This window comes from Anopheles coluzzii, chromosome 3 (genome assembly GCF_943734685.1).
Source record: "Anopheles coluzzii chromosome 3, AcolN3, whole genome shotgun sequence".
Lineage (NCBI taxonomy): Eukaryota > Metazoa > Arthropoda > Insecta > Diptera > Culicidae > Anopheles > Anopheles coluzzii.
The window spans coordinates 62777794-62800519 of record NC_064671.1 but is presented as its reverse complement, the minus strand read 5'-3'; the positions used below and the strand labels follow the sequence as shown (position 1 = coordinate 62800519).

Sequence of the window (22726 nt, the reverse complement as noted above, 5' to 3'; positions counted from 1 at the left end):
TGTTGTTCGTTATGATAGACAGGATGTTAAGCGAGTGATTTTGAAGACTCATACAAACGGTTTAAAAGGTAAGCTGGAGACCTACTTTCTAGGATTGTCCCGCTAAAAAGTATTCAAATGCAAGCGTTAACAACATGCTCCCCTTGGAATTCAATATACTCGAAGAGACCGTGCCCTCCGTACCCAACAGAGACTATGCTCATGTGGAAAAGACCAATTTATCACTGATAGCCAATTGCACGCCAATAGCAATATAGTAAATTATAGGAAAACTTACGTAAAGCTTCCTAAGCGAATTCTTCTCAGTTTTCAGCATCATTTTGGTGGGACGTAGAAGTGATGCTTTCAGAAATGTCTTCCTCTAAGCGTCCTTGCCAAAGGAATCACAACGTAATCGGATTGTCCAGATTTGCTATAGGCAGCTAGGTACGGATGGGAAATGATACACGACTGGCTTTACCGATGGTGGTTTATCGCCATGCAGCAGACGATTTTCAAAAGCAACTCCTTGAGACATTTTAACACTTGTTTTTAATGTAAGATTTGTAGCACTACATTCAAACTTTAGCTTCTCTATGGACTTCTCAAATCAATTTTTTTAATCCAAAGAGTTCTTCGATCTCATTGATCCAAATCACCGTTTTCCATGCGGTTTGTCAGTTCAACAGTAGCTAAACCCAAGCAGGTCTTTGTGGCTTTAATTGTGAGTTATTATTGTGCTTTCATCACTGCTTATTTTGTAACATATTTTAGTCGCAGAACTCCATTATAATTTTTAATTATGAATTTCGGAAAATTTTGTTTTATTCGAATGCGAATCCGTTGACGAATCGTGTGCGTTGAGCGCCACTGTTTTTGGTCGTTGAATTTAAACACGCAAACTGTCAAAAACATCTGACACACGAATAATCCGAAGCCGTGGAAGCTGAGCAGAACAATTGTTTGTAAACAATGCACGAAAGGGCATAAATCGCGGTTCATCACATTTTTGTGAAAAATATTCGTGTAGCGATACTTTACCTTGCGATGTCGTTATTCCCGGCCTACAACACTGAACCCCTTGTGGCTAAAAGTGAACGTAAGTTATTTAAACATCCCGCCATTTGTTATTAAACTCGCCCCTAACTACCATACATTTTCTCTTCCAATAAACAGCAACGGCAAGCGCACCTTCGGAACTAGCCTGGCTAACAAATCAAAGCTTCATTCCGTTTGGCACAAAGCAAACGAATGATGAAACGGAAACGGAAGACTCCGCACCGAAAACGCCGGACGATAATCAGTCCGACATTGCCGATGAGGAATGCCGGCCAGACACGGCAAAGGATAGCAAACCTTCCAAGCGCCACCGAAGTAAACACAAAAAGAAACGCAAGAAAAAACACTCCAAGCGACGTCACGGCTCCTCCTCCTCCTCCTCGCCGGAAAGTGAGACAGAAAAGCAAAAATGCACTGCTGTAGCAATTCCGGCACCTTCTGCGGTCCGCGTTTCCGAAGTCGACTACTACACCGATGTAAATCCGCTCAAAATTTACCTGACAGTGGAGAAGCTGCACCGTCCGGCCTGTCCCCGTTATCGTTTGGTTACCCTCAACCCTCTAGGCGTTCGTTTCAATGGCAAGGGTTCCGGTCGGGAACGATACAAACGATACTACAGGACGGTGAAAGCGAAAGAGCGAGAGGGCAAAGCTCATACAGGTAAGGAGGCACAGGAGGAAATATTTGCCCGCGAGGCAGAGCTGGAACGGTCGATACGGGCGGAGGAAACGGTGGACAAGTGGATCGAACTGGTGCGCTACCGCCAGGATCATCCGATCCACTTCGACAGCTACCAGAACCACAAGCGGGAGCTTTCGCTGATCGAACGAGCCCGTCGCCAGTTTCCGTACGATGAGAAGCTTCTGCAGCTCTACCTGGAAGCGATCGTGCAGGTCCACCCGACCGACGAGGTGCTGAACCTGATACGACGCGCCATCACGAAAGACGAAACGAACGTGACGCTCTGGCGTTCGCTAATACGCAACAAGCAGTGCGCGATGGCCCAGTGCATCGTGCCGGATGTGCTGAAGCTGTACGAGAAGAGTACCCGCTCCCTGTTTATGGCCCGGCGGAGCGACGAAACGATGCTGCAGCTGTTCCGGAACTGTGCCACTTTCTGTCGTCAGGCGGGCCTGTGTGAGCTTATGTTCGGCATGGTGCAGCACGCGCTGAGCATGAACGTGAGTGGACGGTACGGGACGGACGGTACGTTTGCCTCGCCCGAACACTTCCAGCAGCTGATCGAGTACGAGGAGTTGATTTTAAAATCGGGCCTCCCAATGAACGAGATATGGTTGCGGGTGGAGCAACTGCGTACGGCTTTCCATTACTTACCGTTCGAGGGTGGTCGACTGGCCAGCGATCCCCAGCGAATGGTGCTGACGGACGATGTGGTCGGTTTCGTGTATCCGCTCATCAACAAGACGCGTGCGTTCGAGCTAACACTGACGGCGTTAAAGTTAATGAAATTCCCTTTCCGCCGACAGTACGACCGGGAGGTGGAAGCGTATGAAATGGACTACCCGGAACAGCTGCTACCCATCTTTCTGGACGTGTTTCGGGACCGTACGCTGGACGGTTCGCTTTACGCTTTCATCAAACAGCTCAGCGTAGCGCCATCGTATATAAGGGCAAATATTGCGCACGAATCGTACCTTGAGCTGGTGCGAAAATCGCTTGCTCTAGCGATTGATCACTTCACCGGGACAGAAAGTGCCGTGTTGCTCACTCTCTATCTACAGCTCGAACGCATACTGGTCTGCGAGGAAAAAGCATTGTCCGCGGGGAGGAAGCCGATCCTCGAGGAAGCGCAAGCAAAAGCGGTCCGTGCCAGGGTAAAGCACTTGCTAAAGCACACCCACAGCACGAACCAGAACAGCCTGCCCGTGTACGCGGAATATGGATTGCTCGAGTACGAAATGACAGGGCTTAGTGTAGCGTGCAGGAAGATTTTTTCCACCTCCGTGCAGGTATTCTGTTCATCCGAACAAGCCGCACCACCGTCCGGTGACGATGATACGCAAGAGGATGATAACGATCTTTTCCATCTTGTGCTGACTGTGGTGGAGCTGCTACTGCTGGAAGGACAGAAAGATGAAGCCATTCAGACACTGACAAATCTAGCGCTTAAAAGACACGAGCTGACGTTCGAAGCGACGGCCACCACGCCTACTGTACCAGATACGACCAAGCTTTCCGCTTTGCAGAAATTCAGCGATCGTGTTAACCGTGCCGTCCGTGCTGAATCCCAACCCGACACGGAGCTAAACTCTCACACGGAGCAACATTTTTTAGTCCATCCCTTGATAACGTCGATCAAAGCGTACGTGACGTATCTGGCACTCATAAGATCGAATCTATCGGAAGCGACCAAGCAACTGGAAACGTTCCTTTACCTCTTCAACGATCCCACGAACGCAAGGCAAAGGCTACTGCGTGAGCAGCTGTTCGAGATCTACCTACAGCTGTTCGAAATCGCACGACATAGCAGAAAGCAGGCCCAGCAGCCACCGCCAGCCGAAGGTTTGCGCAGCTTGCTTGATCTCGTCGATCGTACGCTGAACGAATTCCCTGCCAATCTATACGCACTGCGGCTGGTGGTGTTTAACGACAATCTTCCTTGGTTGCGGTTGCGTGGCGTACTGGGGAAACATCTCACCCCGCAAGCCGTACTGCTGCTGGTCATTGCTGCTCGGTATCGTGAGGCGTGCACGGCCGAAACGCTGGACGACTTCATTGCCACGGAAGCATCGCCTTACAAGCAACGTATCCTCAACCTACTCGGCGGTGCGCTGAAATCAACCAGCACGGACAGTGCGGCCGTACTGTATCGCAATGCACTGCTCTGGCGGCTGTACCTGCGGGAACTGTTCGATCAACCGAACGCGCCACCCGGATACAGTGTGCTGGAGCAGTGCCGGAGAACGCTGTACGTGGCACTGGAAGCGTGCCCGTGGAATAAGGCGCTCTACCTCGATGGGGCGTCCTGCGCACCGCAGGAACTGTCCCAGCTGCTTGATTTGATGATGGAAAAGCAGCTCCGGGTGCACGCGATCCCGGAAGAGTTGGCTATACTGCGTGAAGGATAACAATAAAATGGTTTTCGGTGATGTATATCCTACTTATATATTAGTCTTGCCATTCTTCTTATTGTTTTGAACTGCTGAAGGAGAGTCCAACACACGAGTCCGTTTCTTTTTCTCTCTGTCAATCCATTGCTTTATTCATCTATTCTCGCGAGTCTATCGATTTCGAGCATATGTAATGTAATCTACGCTGCAACTGTGTGGCATCGGACGAGCAACCCGAATAGATGAATACAAGTCAAAATGGGCTGACGACGAAATGCGCATCAAATGATCAACTGAAAACTAACATACGCGGTTCCCAACCCTCCCTGAACTGCTGCTACCAATATTGTTTACCATTGAGTAAGTAATGAATGAATAAAAAGTAAAAAAAACGAATCAACACACGTGGTGGCTACCATGCGGGTACGGATTTAACTCTAACAGTGCCTTTGCCTTCGAGCTCACCCTTTCTACACACCCATCTTCTTTTTCAGATCCTCGTCCTGCGCTGACATTGCCGTCAGCTTCTTGCCGATGCGTTCGTGCACCTCCAGGTACTTTGCCACACACCGGTCAATGCACACCGATTCTCCCTTTCCTGTGAAGTTGTGAAATAATCGATGCGTTAGCCGCGTATAGTCTTCCTGTGTCCGTTGTTCGCGACCCCCTCAAGTTACTTACCCAGCTCCGAGTCGGCATACTTTGGTGGGATACACTTTTTGTGGCAAGCCTGTGTCATGCGGCTGTACAGATCCGACATCATTTCGATTTCCATCTCCTGCATCAGCTGCAGTTTGGCCTGCTGGGCCGCGTCCAGCTGGGGCATGCTCATGGTGTGGCCGGTTGAGGTGTTTGCTTCTTGCTTTCACAACTAACCACAAGTTATCCAAAATTGTCGATTGATATTGCGTTTGCTGCCTCTTTCAAGCGGGGTAGGCTCCTGGGTGTTTCGGTTGTTTCCCTTATGCGTCGAACCGTCGCGCTTCCTTGACTTCGTATTGACCCACGTTCGATTGGCGCATTCGTTCGCGAATTTTCATATTCTCGTAGCGATTCTTGTCGACCGAATTTTTCGATGCGACGAACGCTCCAATGCCTAGCACACTGATGATGCCCCTGGAAAAAGAAAACGGGGAACGCACACGATGGGAAGGACATGATGTTAGTGAATGAAATCTGGGTGAAATGGTGTACCTCGGGAATGTTTCTTTCTCTTACCAGCCGATTCCGATTTTTCCCAAATGTCCGAGGCGCATAATCGTATGCAATGGAAAAAAAGGAAATGTTCGCTACATCAACAAACGTGTTGGAATTGTTTCACTTTCTGCGCTGAATTTGAACCCGGTACGCGAGGGAAGGTTCTTACGAAACACTGTACGGCGGTGGAGCACACGGTTTTGCTTCTAGATTGCGCAGTGACAGTTGTGTGGGAATTTGTAAACACAAAACGACGGACATTTTAAGTGACAGTTTGAATGAATTTAATTACGTAGTTTATAGAAAAAATTAAATAATATTAAGAAAAAGACCTGATGTTAACATTCTACAACGTAATTTTGCACATTTTGTGCATAGAATTTGTTTTTGAACTTTCTCTACATTCCAACTCTGAGTTCCCAATCAACTTGGACTCGTGCGGAGTCTACGAGTCCGGAAGAATTCAAGCGAGTCCGAACGAGTCCGGAATCGGATCGACCATACTCCCAAAAATAGAAAATTATCCAGCATAAATATGTTAGCATATAGCAAGCATGCAAAAGTAGCATGCATTCTGGAAATCCCAAATTATTCAATATATCGGATGGTTTTGACAGTTTGTATAAAAGCAAATTAAAAAAAAAGGTTTTACAAAATTAGAGCTTTTCTACTCCTTGCTGAACTTCTCTTTTTTATCGCCACCCTGTGTCCTGCATTGAAAACTGTCATCGCAGGTGACATCTACGCCGCCTGTCAAACTGATATTTTTGGACAACATTTTGCTTCTTGCAAAGATTGTGTGTGTGCCTCGAAGAACGCCAAAAATTTTAAAGCGCTCACATCGAAATCGGAGTGTTTTGTTTTGGTTTTACCTTTCCACGCAGAACAGCAGAACACCAGACGCTTCGATCGGCACGGATTGAACCGGGCAGTTACATCATCGTCCGTACGGCAGGGGAGGAAAGACCGCAAACTTCTGGTCTGCGTTCTTGCGAAGGTAGCAAGGAATCGGCGGAAAATTGATAAACCCAAAAGCCCCACAAGACGCACCGGAGATAAGCCTTTTCGAGCCTGGTGTGTGGGTTCGCTGGCTTGCAGTTTGCGGCGTAGGAAGTGCCGTGGAGTGACTATTAACTTTGTCATCGAGCGATGCCTTCGAAAAAGAAAAAGTACAATGCACGCTTTCCGGCGGTAAGTGGCGCAGTATATGGGGGCATCCGTCGCCGGTGTTTGCTTTGATTGCTCCCGTTTGTGTGTGTGGCTCTGTGTGTATGTTATGCTAATGTGTGTTGTTTTCACACTCCCTCTCTTCTTTGTAGGGTCGCATCAAAAAGATAATGCAAACGGACGAGGAGGTTGGAAAGGTGGCCCAGGCAGTGCCCGTCATAATCTATATCCTTTTCAACAAATGCTTTCTTATTTTCTTTACCGTTGTGTTGACCAATTTTTGCTCTCAGTTTTCCTTAACTCGCACCTTGCTTTCTCCGCCAGAGTACCTAGGACATTGGAGCTGTTCGTCGAATCGCTGCTAACGAAAACGCTCAAAATCACCAACGCCCGGAATGCCAAGACGCTCTCCCCATCTCACATGAAGCAGTGCATCATATCGGAGAGTCGGTTCGATTTTTTGCGTGACCTCGTCAAAAACATCCCCGACATGGGCATCAACGAGGAGCTGTCCGGGTCGGAAGCGGGCTACGGGAATGAAGGCACCTCGCCGGCCTCGACCTCTACCTCATCATCCTCCGCGTCCTACTCGAATGGTGGTGCGGCGGCGGCAACCGCATCGGCTTCGGCATCCCTCATCGCGGGTCATCACCACCACCTGCCGTACGAGATGGTACATCCGACGTCGCTCCAGCGCTCCGAGTCGTACACACCGGCTACGGCATCCATCTCTCTGCTGCCACAACACCACCACCACAACAGTCAGCCGTCACACGGCAAACGGGGCCTCAGTCAGGGTGGCAGCTTGAACTTCTACAAAGAGATACCGCTCGAGGGGACGGAGAGTCCACCGCCGCCGAAACTGAACCGGCTCAACTCGGCACCGGCCGGTGGTGCACCAATCACTCCGCTGCCCTTCAAGATCGATATATTACCAAATCTACCGGCCGGTAACGCCACCACCGTGTCCAGCCCGGTCTCCAAACCCGTCTCGACCCACCAACCATCATCCGGTGCCATAACGCCACAGATTACGTACAATTTTGAACGACTCGCCGCAGCCGCCCCGTCGGCACCGTCCCTCGAACCGGTGATAAAACTGGACTACTCGAACCTAAGACTACCGGCCACGTCCGCCTCCCCGCACGGGAGCCGATCGACCGGGCCCGTCCCGGTGCCGTCGTCATCCTCCTCCTCCTCCCTGCAGCCTACGATCAAAATCGATCTCAGCAGCCTAGCAACCGGCGGCACTACCGCACTGTCCAGTGCAGATGGAGGTGGTGGTGGTAGTCGGACACCGAAAAAACTGACGGAAACAGGAGCAGGAGGGGCAGGAGGCAGCAAACAGTATGCATCACCCACGACCAGCACCGCAACCCTGGCCGCCAACTCAGCAGCCGTCCAAAGTCCGGTGGCATCGGCACTGACGGCACCACCACTCTTCTCCGCCCTCTCGTCCACCATTCCGGGGATGGACGAGGATTATGACGACATTTAATTTACCGTCGGAAGCCGGCATACGCGGTGGAGAATGGAAGCGAGAGATGCGTTACAGTTGCAGCATTTATTAGTGGTTTTGCGTACCGGCCTTCCTCGCTAGCGTTTGTCCCTAAAGCTAATTGTCGCATAAACCCAAACAGCCCAACGCAACTATTGCTATGATGTGATGAGTGTAAATAGTACCAATTGTGTGTGTGTGTGTGTGCATGTGTGTGTTCAAAAATCAAGCAATGGTGTTATGCGTCATGCCTGCCCACTTTCCCTGAAGGCAAGCACCTCGGAAAGGATGAGAGAGGGAGGGATAAGTTTTACCAAACATTCAATAGGTTTCATGTAAAGCCTGTCAAGCAAAACGGAGAGAAGTAATAACAAAACTTAAAACAAAACACACACACACACTAAACCGGAAACTGTTGAAACGGGGCCAGAAGCCTCGCGTCACACCGGATGATCCGGATGGTCGTACAAACGAACGGAAGAACGCGTACACGCCGCGTGTTGCGTGTGTATGAGGTTTGGTTCGGTTTTTTCGTCTTTTTTTTTTTTAAATTGGGCTTTCTGCACTCAATTTTGTTTGCCTTTAGAAGAAAAGCATAACATGTTAGCGCAGTAACTGTGAAATAAGATTGTATTAAAGCGTAAATTAAAGAAAACGGTAACAAAAAAAAAAAACAACAACCAAGAAACACGTGTTTCCGGAACACCAATTTGATAGTCAAAGAAAGAAAGAGGGTAGGCGTTAACGCGATTTAGACGGTTTTTTGTCTTCTTCGGGGAAGTAGATTTGTACCAGAAGTATTAACGAAAATAGTAAATCAGGGGAGGGGGGGTGTTATTTTTGTATAATAACGTCACGTGCTTTAGTCAAAGTAGTAGTTCCGGGAGTGAGAACAAAAAATCACCTAAACATACTAAACAAAATAGTATAAATAGATAAAATTTATTGACTGTGATTATGAAGCGATTAGTATAAAATAGTTTTGTATTTCACTTTAGGGTTTTTGCTTTATCCTGGCTCTTACTTACTTACGCCTTTCAGGTAGTAGGTATAGTGTACATTAATTAATAGCTATCGAAAAACAGAAACAAAACGAAAAAAAAATCATCCGCAAGAATCAGCTTTGGCGCACGCATCAATTGGTTTGTTGTACCTGTATGAGCGCGTAGTTCATACGTACGTACATATACATATACTATGTAGGAAACATACCTACTTTTCCACTGTTTTTTCCTCTCTTTTTCATTCTTTTCTCTCCTCCTCTCTAGACGATTGTTGTGTGGGGTAAGTTTTTGTTTTGTTTGCGCGGGAGCGGAAGAGGGTTTTTCTTTTCGAACCCGAATAATGGGAATGGGCGTAAAGATTTGCGTTTGCATTATTGCTCTAGCGCATCACTTGATGTCACGGTACTAATAAATAAGAAGCTACGGGACGTTAAGAGTGGTTATCATAAAGGACCGCGTTACGCACTAGGTAGGAAGGGAGCAGCGTACCAATTGATTTAAAGTGGGATCGGTTCGGGACAACTGACGCACGCGACCCACACTCCACACACTCCGTTGTACTTTCCCTTTCGTGCGTGAGCGCTTGGCTTTGATAGGATGGTGCACCCTTTGGCGCATTTGTGTTCGTTCTGCTATGGCAGCGTAAACGTTGTGGTTAACTCGAATTAAATAATACGCACCGGGTCTAAATTCCACGCTAATACGCCCTTCTTCGCTTAGCACCTCGTAAGGGATGGGGATGAGGTTTCTGCACGTTGGAAGATGCACGCAGGGGTCCGTGTCTGCATAGGACGCCATTTCAATGTCATCCGTCGTTTCGTTCACAGTTGATCGATCGCATTCGATCATCTTCGTACGGAAGCATCTATTTTTTTCCACACCTTCACCAACGTCATCGCAATCGCTGTGCCGCGGCCGTAGTGTCCCTATTTGTCCTGCAAGCTGAGCCGCAACACTTCCGCCAACATTTCTTCCTCCCGCCGACGTTCCTCTTCGCGGCGCGTTTCCTCTTCCTGGCTCAGCTTGATTGCCAGCTCCAGGTTCGGGTCGAGATAGTCGGGCACGGAGTCGGGTTCGTCCGGCGAGGCATCCGCTGGACCGCCAGGATGGTCGAGGGCTAGGGCGGGAGGGAGCGTAGAGGCGGCGGCGGCGGCGGCGGTGGTGGTGGCGGTCGCTGCGCTACTGCTTTGAAATCCGGTTATCAGTGATTCTTGCAAAGCTCTGTGAATTACACAACATAGAGAAGCGAACCATGGTGTGGGTTTTTTGTTGTTTTACTAGCAATACGGTTTTTTTTTGGGGGGATTTTGGGTTTTTTTACAGCAGCGAAGTCGACTCACATATTTGGGGAGATGCAGAGTAGTCAATAGGAAGGGAAGGTGGAGAGTGTACCAGCATCTACGGCGGACAGTGTTTGTGAAGGGAGGGGGTTAGAGCAAATACACATTTCCTACACTGCGAGGCGAATTCAGTACACGAAGCGAAACATATTCATCAACGAAATGTAATTTGAGTGTAACGCCTTAAAACATAAAATATGCATAAGTAAACACAAAAGCGTTATCGTAAACAACACAGCCTTACAACAAATGAAATGTGTTACCGGGTAGAATAAATAAGTTTACTTAAATGCTTGATTAGATGCGCTACATAATTGTGCCTGACTAACAAGACACATAATAAATAATTTGTTCATTACATTAGAAACTTCTGTTCGTACTCTGTTTGCAGCAGCAGCGGCCTGACTCATCCTCTCTCCTACACGGGCGCAACAGAGAATAGTCGATGGCGACCAAGGGAGCAGTACAACACATGGTACATACACGTAAAAATATACGTTAGGCAACGTGGACAAAATATGCGAAATTGTTACTATGGCGATGTGGCGGCCTACGCACAACTACATGTATGCAAACGCACACAGCCATCAGTACACATGAAGGTGGGGGAGGAGGAGTCTGTGCACGGAGATTCTTGTCAGTTGACCATAGGAACATGTCGTTTCTATTTGCAACGTGTATGCCAGGCGAACAGCAATTTAGAACTGTGGAATTCGAAATCAAATTTGACACTAAATTGTTAAACTATTTTCTGGTGGGATGGTTTGATAAATCAGACACAGGGGAATGTGTGTTTTGTGTGCCCTCCATTCGTTGGTCACTACACAAAAGCTTACACAAAAATTTGCTTTGATAAAAAAGTACTTTTAAGCAGTGACGCACACGCACACAAAAACACACATTGAAAAAGCGCATATAGCGAAAGCTGATTAACTTTTGGAAAACAATTTCTTTAGCGGACTTCTAGCGATGGAAGTGGGCAGCATGCCACCCAGTGAGTTTCCCGATTTTTTCGTCTCGGGCGAGGTCGCTCGACCAGAGGAACTACGGGGATGTGATGCGGGAAAACGGACACGACAGTCGACAATTACATGAAGGTTCGCGAAAGCATGATTTTGTACAAAAGCATTTAGAAAAAAATGGACACAACAGGGATTTTAGTGAAAACGAAACATGTGTGCGTTTTTAGATTGGTAAAAAAAATAGAAAAAGAGAAAAGAATAGAAACGGAGAGAGAGAGAGTATTAAAAATCCGGGAATTTAGTTTTGAGTTAAAAAAGGGAAGGAGGTTTTGAGTGAGGATCGAAAAACACAAAACGATTAGAAAAAGGAATAGAATCAAACTGGTAGGTTGAACAGATCTCCTAAATCTATACAGTGAAAGTAATCGAACGGGTGTACAGGACCAAACATTTTAAACAATTTTCTCCCCAAAACGCCATAGTTACCACTCCCGGCAACACCCTTTCCATACCTTTGCAGCTGCTCGTCCTCGTAGTACAGCGGCGTCAGTGGTCTCGGCGCTTTGAGTGCCTCCCAGATGTCCACCTTGTCGTTCTCGCTGCCCGAATCGACCAGGCTCTGCTGGATGGCGAACTGCATCAGCTCGTCCTCGTCCTCGAACGTGAGCTGCTGCCGGAAATCGGCGATGCCCCGCCGGACACCGTACCCGCTCGGCGCTTCGAAGCACGCGTCGTCGATCACGCACGTCACCCGCTCGTCGCTCTCGCGGATATGGCTGACGTGCGGGACCGGGTTTTCGATCGCAAAAACGTTCCCAAACGTGACGACCGCATTCAGCACGTGGAAGAGTGGAATTTCTAAAAACAAAAGTGAAGACATCCGATTAGTATGATTGAACGGACCCGGCATTATTATGCATCATACGGAAATCGTACCAATTTTAACGGGAAATCCGGACGGCAGCTGCATCGTGATAAAGTCCTTCAGCTTCGACACGTGCGGGCTGGCCATCGTGGACATGAGGTCCAGTATCGGCAGCACCTGCTCCTGCAGCTTGATCGGGAACTCTTCGCTCAGCCAGATGTTGGCCTTAAACATTTGCTCTTTGGCAGTGATTCGCTTTGGTTTACCGACGTCTCGCCCGTTCAGGTCCACGTCGGAGAAGTACTCTTCGGCCGACGGTGCCGCCTCCTGCGCGGTGCCACTGCACTCGCCCTCCGCTCCATCCGGCGTGCGATCCTCCGAACCATTGTTACACGGCGACGACGGGGCACTGGGCGGCGGCGGCTGCTCTCCTCCCCTAAGCGCACTTGTACTCGAACCGGCCACCGCCGCATGGTCGTAGTCTTCCTCCGTCATGCCGAGGAAGTGCTGCAGCGGGGTGCGGGAGTTTTTCACCCTCGCCTGCTCACTGCCCAAGTGTTCGTTGCGGGTGCGCGTGATAAACTTCACGTTGCTCGCCCCGTACACCTTGCACTCGTACCCGTTGATCGATTCGACCTTCTCGCTACGCCATCCCCAGAAGCCGGACTTGTTCCGCTCGAAGCTGATCTTGTCCATGTCGATGTGGTTGCAGATGACCGGGGCCTGCAGGCGCAGGTTCACCGCCTCCCGGCTCGGCCGGATGCCGTCGATGTTTTCGTCCTCGATGTTGCGCATGTGCTCGACCGACACCTCGCCCGTGTCGTGATCGATCTCGATCATGCTCGCCGTCTTCGATTGGCCCTTGTAGATGTAGCTCCGGTTGCCCCGCTGCCAGGTGTTGTTGTCGAAGCCGAGCAGCGTCGTGTCGATGCGCACATTCGAGCCCCGCTTGAACACCTTGTACGTGTCGCTCGGGCAGACGCGCGACATTAGTGGCACCCAGCTGGTGAACTCCCACTTCATCTCGATGTAAAAGTCGGGCGTGTCCTGCAGGTGCTGCAGCAGCTGGGGCACGTGCGAGACGCGCTTGATGTGCCGTTGCAGATCACGCACCTCCAGGATGGCGGTCAGAATGTTCGGATCACCGGAGCAGACGGCTTCCTGTACGACTGGGAGGAGCAAAGCAAAGGCGTGTGAGTGAGCATAAAGCAGAGTTTGGTCGGGGCGCGCGCAACATACCTGACCATCCGTCACATTCGACGTTGGCGTTACATTTAGCGGCCAGCAGCGCTTTGACGCATTCCAGGTGACACAGTTTTACCGCCAGCATTAGCGGTGTTCGACCCCGTGGATCCAGCTTTTCCAGGTCATGCTAAAACGGCGGTGAGGGGGTGAGGGTGAAAAATGAGAAAATATCATCGTCAGAGGGGAGAGGGAAAAAATGCGAAAAAAGAAACATTTCCACACCGATCAATGTGTGTCTCGGGGGAAATCAGTTGAATGATTCATTAATTTTGTTGCCTCGTCAACCCCCCCTCCTCACCATGGCGTGATTATTTGTTTTCGCACACAAAACGGCTGCCCATTGTTGTTACCGGTCTAATCGAATTAGACCGCGACCGCGAGGACACTAATTAGATTAATCACTTTTTTTCGTGCCAACGTATTCCTTCTACTGAGGGCATCCTGTGGGAGAGGGGGGCGCTATCCAACCCACATTCGTCCCGGAAGAGGAGCACTTGCTTTCCGTTGTTTCCGTTCTTACCGTTTTCTCGCCGATGGCTTGCTGCAGCTCCTGATAATCATTATTCCACACGTGCCAATGGATGGGAAAGTTTTCCTTGATCTTATCGATGGTTATCATTTTCGGACCGGACCGTCGCACTATCACTCAGCACTCGACTCTAGCAAATCTCGGCAGCCAAATGCATCAAATACGGTGCAGCGTACGCCACAGTGGCCACAATAACAAAACCACTGGAAGCACTGGCGACGGAGATTGTCGATGTTGTATCACGGTAACTGGAAGCTTTGCCTTGCCGATTGATTTTCGGTTGGTGGAAGATTGGGACAGACGATTGCACTGTTGCTCCGCTGCAGTGCCGTTGCTAGTGACCGGGAAGTGAGGAAAGAATAATTATGGAAAACAGGATAGATTTTTGCGTCCGAGGAAAGTTTTTTTTTCTCTTCTCTGTGCAGCGAATACCCAAGTACCGAATTCGAGCCGTCAATGATGACAGCTGGTTGCTTTGCGTTTGCTGTCATGCGCAGGTCGCTGTTGGGCAGCTGTACGGCAGCTTCAAGGAAGCGTGTGAGCTGCATGTCAGTCGAAGGCGCCGTTTCTGGTTTCAGTCAAGTCAAGAACTAAAATAAAAAGAAAGAGATATACATAGGAAAATATTGGGATATCTAATGGGTGATTTATTAGAATAACGTATTAGTATAAACACAAATAACAAAGAAGTGTTCAACCCTGTTACTGGCAACCAAAAATACATCACGCCAGGACTCCACAGAGCATAACACGGAGCGCAACATAACAACTGACAGCTGCCAAACGCTTCCCAAAATGCTTGGGAAAGGAGGTAAAGCGTTTCATTAACTTTCGGTCATCGCAGTAGGCTGGTAGTTTTTCTACGAGCAATGAGCGGCCTACTAAGGATGTTCAAAATATGATACCAGCAATAAAGCGTTTTCTGAAGCGTTTGGCAGCTGTCAGTTGTTATGTTGCGCTCCGTGTTATGCTGTGTGTAGTCCTGGCGTCACATCCCAGGCAACCGGGCTACCCGGGTAGCCAGCGACTTTGGAGACTTATAACTTTTGAATGCGTATTCCAATATCGATGCAATATTGCTATGGAAATTTAATAAAATAATTTAGTTTTTATAGATGTGCATATATTGGTTCAGCTCACCATCGTTTTGAAAGTTGAATGGTTTATGCTTGAAAAAAAAAAAAAACATTACAGTCTGAACTCACTGGTTGAACTTCTATTCCCTTGTTGAATATGTGCTTTTTAGTTGGCACGATTTGCCATACAAAAATATTCTGAAAATTTTCCCAGCATGCCGAGAATTTTTTGAAATTTTCAAAAACCTGTTTTCCCATACAAACGCATGCTTTTTAATCTAACTATGAGCCAGCTGTCGAGCGTTCAACTAAAAAGCATGCCAACTAAAAAGCGTTCAACTAATGAATTCTGACTGTACTTCATTTTTTTAAGTACTCAACTAAATTTTCACAGCAAAATGGCTCTAAGAATTTTGAAAACTGTATATTTCACGTCTATCATATTTTTTTCAGAATTATTCTATGAGTAGTTAAAAAGATAAAGGAGTTTCCATTTGAATAAAAACCGTTAGCAGACTAAAAATCAATTGATAAACCAAAACGTTAATGATTCGTTTCAATCGATCTCAGCACGATTTTTCGATCGAAAAAATTCTATCAATGCGACTGTTATCTGACACATATTTTCCCTCCACCTACGTTCATTTTACTGCTCTAATTTAATTTGATCTTCTAAGTCAACCCAGATCCTGGCATATGCTGATAATATAAATATCATTGGTCTGCTACTCTACTATGTAGCAGAAGCCTACCAAGCGATCAAGTAAGCGGCAGAGAACCTCGGATTGCAGATAAACGAGGCAAAGACCAAACTGATGGTGGCAACGTCAGCGGCCCTAACAATAAATAATCAGACTCTACGTAGGCGTGACGTACAGATAGATGAACGCACTTTTGAAGTCGTCCCACAATTCACCTATCTTGGGTCAAAGGTCAGAAACGACAAGACCATGATAACTGAGCTGCGCGCAAGGATGTTGGCTTTCCACAGCCTGAAAAATCAGTTCACCTCAAAGAACCTGTCGTACCTATATAGTACCGGTACGCATGGGAACGGACGACCCAATGCGTAAAGTTTGTTTAGGCCGTCCACAAGGACAGAGGAGGCGTGGTAGGCCCAAACTGAGGTGGCAAGATTGCGTAGAGGCGTCCGTCATTAAGGTAGGGATAACGGACTGGTAGTCAAAGGCGCGAGACCGTGAACTATTGAAGAGCTTGCATGCTATCGAAGTTCAATCAGTAAGTAAGTAAGTAAGTAAGTAAGTAAGTAAGTAAGTAAGTAAGTAAGTAAGTAAGTAGGTAAGTAAGTAAGTAAGTAAGTAAGTAAGTAAGTAAGTAAGTAAGTAAGTAAGTAAATTATCCGTAAGAATGACTGTCCTACTACGGGTAATTTATAAGACACTCATGGCTAAACCCATTTGTGGTACCAAGCTTCGCCAAATAAGCAACAAAAAAAATTCGTTCATTTTGCTATGGCCTATCCACCCGAACACACACCATACAACTGTGGCTTTGGATATTATTTACTCTAATTAATATGCCATGCGTGGAATGGTTGTCCACTCCCTTTCGCATTATCCTAGAACGAACACACATTCGTTTTCCTATAATCGACCCGCACAAATCGTCAACCGCTGTCCGGCTTTAGCACGGTTTAGCGTCGTGTGTTGAGTGTATGCGTATTGGCCGGAATAGAGCCTAAAACAAACATACCGACAGCGAACCGTTGAGATTCAAATTTCAATCATTCAATTTAGGTGCCGAGTTTTCGGGCACACTATCTCTACCACTTCGCGGAGCTGATAAAAGCGAGACGCGATTGTTGCGCTGATCAATCTAGAAACGGGTTCAGTGTGTTTCATTTGCTTTCGTTTTCCATTTGCTGTTCATGCGGTTGTTTTTTTTATTATTTCTTTCGTCTCAGCTTCAGTTTTATTTTCTAAACGTCTAAATCACAGACGATGCGGTGGGGTTTAATTGAAAGTTAAATTGTTTTCTACCCCTTTCACCTGCCCATCTTTATAGAGCTTTTTAGGATAATCGACCAGCAACGCGTAATGTTAACACGCTAGCCAACAGCAATCGATCGAGGCATCGGAACACGTGTTCGAAACAATTGGCACACTCTTTCTTGCAGAACCTTTCTCGATCGCACAGCTTTCTCTATCAGGCCATCGGTAGCGGAACTATCGCCGACGCGGGGACGTGAGCAGATTGTTGTAAAACTGTTAACCCTTTTTTTCTTCTGTCTGTTGTTGGTGCGTGTCCACGCATCGATGATCCTACAAGAAGTTTCTTCGAACACATTTCGCATTTCTTTGTTGGTGAATTAATTTGCAAGTTGAAATCGATAAACCGGCTGTCTAGTGGGCAGTTCGTGGGCATTTGCTTATGCGAAGGAGTTTAGCCTCGTTGTAGGAGAGAAACGAGGAGGTTAAGTCTATTTTACATTTACAGTAGATGCGCAATTAGGTTTGTAATGTATTCTGAAACCTTTGTCGATATTTTATTTAAATTATCTTATCACACAATCTTTAAGCAATTCTGAAAAAATCCAAGCTTCAAATTTTCTATTTTAAGTTACTTGATGACCTTAGGTTAAATCAGCAAACAAACAGAATAAACCATAAAATAAAACCTGTGTAAAACATAATTTCACTGGCTGGCTGTTTTATTTCATTTTTTTTTGTAAATGAACATCTTTATGAATGGATTAGTGTGGCAGGGAACATTTATTGACAAACCGTTGCCAACATGAGCCATATTCTCTCAAACGTTCAAACGAGAGAGATGTTTGCTCTCCATGAGTGTATCTCTATTTTCGCTGAGCTTGGCACAAAGAGAGTGGTTGATGCGTACTAGCCTACAGGTGGATCGTAAAGGTGCAGGGCCTCTAGGTATCTTTGTCCAATGTTTGAGTTTGATATACACAAGATAAGATACGACAATTCTTTGTTCGAAATCATTATTATTTTTCACCGATTCTTTTTGCGGTCATATTACAAGACATCATAGAACTATCTTGTTAGAAATGAGTTACATTCACTCCCAGAAAAGATCTATTTCATTTTATTTATTACCCTCTTATAACGAACTTCCATCTTAACACGTTTTTAGCATAAGGAATAAATTTAAATGTTTTAAAATTACCCAACGCAGTAAAGCATATTCTTGCATTATGAGCAACAAATTTTGAGTTAAAATTATCTGGATATATTGTGAAAAATACAAAAATTGGTGCAAATTGATTCCAGAAGAGTACATAATTGGTACTCTATCTTTGTTACTTGCTCATGTAGGCGAGAATTGCATTATTTAAAATCAATCTATGCATAGCGGCTCCCAGCTCAAGAATGATCGAATGAGATCTTTCTAGAGAACGAGAGTATGATTAACGGGTTGTTTAAAAATGATTACAATAAATTAATTAAGATTTGACAATTATAAAAAAGAAGGCCTGGTACATGGGTTGAGTAGAATGTTTGAAGAAAACGATCAAGTATACATAGGAACAGGTTCTAGGGAAAGGTGTCGAAAAGAAACAAATCAGTCTGGCAATGGATCTACGACAGGAAGGTTAACAATAAATATTTAAACTTGAAAAATCTTGAAAAAGTTATAAGGAAGTTCAGAGAACTATTTATAATTATGGAAAATCGTATCATCATAATTCCAACAAACCAAGTACAGGTACGGTTCTTTTAGGTTTACCCGCCATTTTTTTTCAAACGTACCCCACCACCACTGAAGCAAGTCGCGAGCGATTTCATGGAGCCCGTCTCTCGGGGCCCGGTATCGTCCGAGGGTTGTTTCATAGTCTTTCCAACCGTTGCTTTCGCAGGGTGCTTGCTGTTCAACGGCGCGGTCCATTGCGTTCAAACGAACCGTTGTTTTGGTCGGCATCGGCAAATCGGCATTTAATCCGCGAGCGTTAACACGCGATACAGTACCAAAACCAAGCTACAAGACGGAGCGAACCATTCGCGGCGATAGTGTTTGAAGCTTTGTGGGTCAGTGACGTGTGATCGAGCATTTGTACGGCTTCCAGTAGGAGCTAGAAATATCGCAAAGTGAAAAAAACCCATCGCTTATAAATCAAGAACCCCCCAAAGACGCAGCTTCCAGCTAGAGTTGTTTGTCGTCAGTTCGTTAGAGCGCGTCACGTTGCGCACAAAACAGCGCCGCGTTTGCGCCGAGAAGGGGGCGCCGAGTGGAAAATGTAGAACAGCTCGGCGGGAGCAAACAAAAACGAAAATTGAAACCGCGTGTGGATAGTGACACAAACACACACGCGCAGTGCGAGTAAAAAGAACCAGATTGCTTGCGTGGTGGCGTTCCAATACGAAAAATGACACAAAATCATGTTGTTCATCGTCACGGGACGAATAATCTGCTAATCGGTTGCTGATGAAAATCTGTCCACTTTTTTCGTGTGTGTTGAAAAGAGTGCTTCGGCAGCGGCATCCATCGTTCGATCAAAGGAAGCATTGTATGTGAACGGTTGCTGCATTCGCTTTCCGTTCGTCTCATTTTACTGAGTGCAAACAAAACAGCAACAATAAAACGTACAAGTTCATCGTGTTTAATTGCAGACCAACATAGTGGAAATAAAAGCAAAAACCCTCGTGCGAAAGCGAAATTGGAGAAAATCCCCTGCGCGTCACGCTGTCATTTGATGGGTTTTAGTCAAATTCGCAGTGTCGACCTCAAAAAAGCTAAAGCAAAGCGAGTCAGCGAATTAACACGTGCGTCCTAGAAGAGTGTGTGGCAGCGGTATAAAGGTGCAACAGATGTGCTTGCTAGTGTGTACATGAAGGTTTTACTTTGTTACTTTTACTTCACGTCCATCTATTTTGTATGTGTGTGTGATAGTTTGAGTGCATCAAATATCCGAAAAAGAAATGAGCTAAGCTGCTTCGCCCAGAAAATCGAAAGAGTGCACTTCGAGAGTGCAAGCCTTGCGGCTGTGTTAATCGATCGTGAGCATCTGATGGTACCTCGCTAGACGAAAAGTAAAAGGAAAAGCTAGACCGTACGGAGATGGAAAATGGTGTGCTAGTGCTTGAAAGGAAAATTAAATTTTCTAGCCCACTTTCAGTGTGAAAAGTACCATCGTGCAGCCCAGACCCAAAAACTAGGCAAAGCATACTGCGATTGGAAGATATCGCGCGTGTGACAGCCCATAACTGTCAGCAAATCAAAAGTGGTCCACTTCTGTCATCTTTCTTGCCCGAAAATAAAAAGTGTCAACTGCTTTCTACTCCAAGATTTCTTCCGACGGTTTTCCATTGAGGCCGGTGTTCCATTCCCCAAAAGTGATGCTGTTAGTTTGCCTTTGCTTGAGAGTATGAAATGGTACACTTTCTCACGCAAGTTTGCTTTCAATCGGTGCATTAGTGCAAGGGCTTTTTTGAAATAGTGCTGTTTTTTGTGAATAAGCTTACTTGGTGTGTGTACATAGTCTATTGGTTATCCCCGGTCCCTTGTTTAGTGAAACGTGGTGTGGAGTAGTTAAAAGGGCAAAAAAGCTTCTGCCATTAAATAGCACCGTGTGTAAGCATTGTGTCTGTGTGTTCGGGTGTGCGAGTTTCAAACGCTTACAACTAGTGACCAGTGTGACGAGTGTCAATTGATCAATTACCAAGGGCGCAAGGGGGCTGATAGTCCACACAGTGTACACTGACAATGTTTTGACGATCATTGAACCGTTTAGAAAAAAAAAACGCTCCAAACACACCAGGTAACAACTGTTTCCGTCGAATGTGAACACAAGAAGCGTAGTAGCCGAACAGCGAATCACCTGTAAGCCGGCCATTCCAACATGGCGCAGTTTAAAGACAACTCGTGGGTAAGTGTAACAGCCGTACTACTAATGACAGGGGGGAAAACACGTACACACTTACATTTTTGCGGTACATTTGCTGGATAGTAAACGAGGAGTGTTGAAGCGCGCCTGTGTATGTTGGGACGTGTGCTACGGAAAGAGTAAATACGAGCAGCAACGAAACTCATTACAAATGATGAAGCAGGTTGTTCGTGGGGCAGATACATTCTGAGTAACTTCCGCCTTCCAACGGAGTTGAGAAGACGCGATACATATCTAAACGAACGTGTTTTCACTGTGCTTACTGAGTTTTCTCTACATCACTGGATAAAACAGCCAGGATATGTGAAAATGTTTATAATCGCGAGTATTTTGTATTGATTTGGGTTATTCGTATGCGTATGGAAATGCATTAGGGAGAAAAATGTCTATCTGTGACGTTGTAATATGCTCTAAGCATTCTCCATCTAGCCATCATCGAATGGTGACTAAAATCATGAATATAAAATTACTAATATAATTTACCGGTTATAATTTGTTTTGTTTATAAAGGGTTTTTGACTGAAATTAGATGGCATTTTTGTAAAATTTAACTAGTCTATGCTAGTTAACATGTACATTTATTTTTTAACTTTTTCTTTAGCGCCTATTAAGTTGCTAAATTCTTTGACGGATTGTTACATTATGAAAAACCCTCTAGCAAAATTTTTACTTTATCATAAGTTATCTGGCCATAATAGCAAAACAAAAAGAGCCCACAGTTGACAATTTTTGAATGATGTGAGCATGACAATACCTTTTGAAAAGAATTAGTAAATAAAGAATAATTAAAACAATGAATAAATAAATATCATCGTTCGTGGTTTTGCAAAACATTGATAAAACGTCAGGATTTGTCAACCTAAATTTGTCACTTTTTCAGACTACGAAAATGTGACAACAGCTGAAAAAAGTGACAAAACTCCATATGTGACAAATTTGACAGTATTTCGCTGATGTCGTGGCCTGTACATATATAATTTATTTTCATTTAATTGTGCATTGGTGTGATAATTACTATCTTAACCTCGTGTCGGGTTATGTGAGTGCAGCAATTAGCGAGCGCAGCAAAGGAAGTGAGCTTCCACACCATAAGTAACTGTTTTGTAATACCCGAAAATTAATTCCATTACAAATGGATTATTCAACACATGATCGATATCTTATGAGCGGCCGAGAGCCGGGCGGATAATTTACGTGATCTTTTTTTTGCAAATCAAACTCGATCTGCACACACGAAACCGACCGTGGCTTACGAAAGAAGGCTTGAATATACGTTAGCAAAAATAAATTTCGTTAACATTACGCAAAAAGATCATGCACACAGCTGCAAACGAAACCGCTTGTAAATTGAGCATGTGTTGTGGAACTACACTTTTGTAGTAGTACGTGCAGAAAATAATACGCATCCCACCATGTCCGAATCCGCACACCGGAACAAACAACTCGAATGATGGCAATTGGCCAGACGTGTACCGATAGTTGTGCTGTTCGCGGTGCGCTAATCAGCAACAATCCGATCACAAATGCCGGAAAATCGCACCTTCCCGTAGCTGAAGCCCAACTCGGAATGGGTTTCAATCAATCGTACCCACAAATCGGCAATTTATCGTCGAAACGGATCATTTCAGCCTAGCCAATCTTGATGGATTTAATAGCAAAGTTCGACACCACGTGAAGGTGTTTGCGAACCAAAAAATGGAAGGACTTACCAGCTGCTCGACACGGTAGGGAAAACTAATGGGAAAGTGAGAGTTGCATGCAGATATTGCCGCCACTGCTGTTGCTGTTGCTCATTTGAATCTACCGACACCGAATGGCGTGTAGATGGGGTAGGAAGGCAGAAAATTAGCTCCTTCACGATGGGGGGA

The 22726-nt window shown here is 46.0% G+C and overlaps 5 protein-coding genes across 6 annotated transcripts; 2 read left to right on the top strand and 3 right to left on the bottom strand.

Moving 5' to 3' along the window:
- Nucleotides 1–853: 853 nt before the first annotated feature.
- On the top strand, nucleotides 854–4163 carry LOC120955129 (nuclear exosome regulator NRDE2). The gene is made up of 2 exons (XM_040375662.2): nucleotides 854–1078; nucleotides 1156–4163. Exons 1-2 carry the CDS (start codon nucleotides 1027–1029, stop codon nucleotides 4125–4127), a joined length of 3024 nt encoding a protein of 1007 aa, XP_040231596.2. The 5' UTR covers nucleotides 854–1026; the 3' UTR covers nucleotides 4128–4163.
- A 66-nt stretch (nucleotides 4164–4229) lies between these two features.
- On the bottom strand, nucleotides 4230–4941 carry LOC120955133 (mitochondrial import inner membrane translocase subunit Tim10). The gene is made up of 2 exons (XM_040375667.2): nucleotides 4791–4941; nucleotides 4230–4707 (listed from the first exon to the last, which is right to left on the bottom strand). The coding sequence occupies exons 1-2, from the start codon at nucleotides 4939–4941 to the stop codon at nucleotides 4580–4582; spliced, it is 279 nt and encodes a 92-aa protein (XP_040231601.1). The 3' UTR covers nucleotides 4230–4579.
- A 50-nt stretch (nucleotides 4942–4991) lies between these two features.
- On the bottom strand, nucleotides 4992–5527 carry LOC120955134 (uncharacterized). The gene is made up of 2 exons (XM_040375668.2): nucleotides 5328–5527; nucleotides 4992–5225 (listed from the first exon to the last, which is right to left on the bottom strand). The coding sequence occupies exons 1-2, from the start codon at nucleotides 5363–5365 to the stop codon at nucleotides 5072–5074; spliced, it is 192 nt and encodes a 63-aa protein (XP_040231602.1). The 5' UTR covers nucleotides 5366–5527; the 3' UTR covers nucleotides 4992–5071.
- Nucleotides 5528–6056: 529 nt separating this feature from the next.
- Nucleotides 6057–8926, top strand: LOC120956361 (uncharacterized). Its single transcript, XM_040377765.2, has 3 exons — nucleotides 6057–6497; nucleotides 6626–6698; nucleotides 6803–8926. The coding sequence occupies exons 1-3, from the start codon at nucleotides 6456–6458 to the stop codon at nucleotides 7969–7971; spliced, it is 1284 nt and encodes a 427-aa protein (XP_040233699.2). The 5' UTR covers nucleotides 6057–6455; the 3' UTR covers nucleotides 7972–8926.
- LOC120956360 (ankyrin repeat domain-containing protein 13D) lies at nucleotides 8895–14357 on the bottom strand. Of its 2 annotated transcripts, none has more exons than XM_040377763.2 (5): nucleotides 13908–14356; nucleotides 13382–13514; nucleotides 12214–13311; nucleotides 11790–12135; nucleotides 8895–10196 (listed from the first exon to the last, which is right to left on the bottom strand). In XM_040377763.2, the coding sequence occupies exons 1-5, from the start codon at nucleotides 14004–14006 to the stop codon at nucleotides 9902–9904; spliced, it is 1971 nt and encodes a 656-aa protein (XP_040233697.1). In that variant the 5' UTR covers nucleotides 14007–14356; the 3' UTR covers nucleotides 8895–9901. The 2 variants fall into 2 exon arrangements, with proteins under 2 accessions (XP_040233697.1, XP_049465252.1); XM_049609295.1 differs by lacking the exon at nucleotides 8895–10196 and adding an exon at nucleotides 10245–11359 and having other exon boundaries at nucleotides 13908–14357.
- Between the last annotated feature and the right edge of the window lie 8369 nt (nucleotides 14358–22726).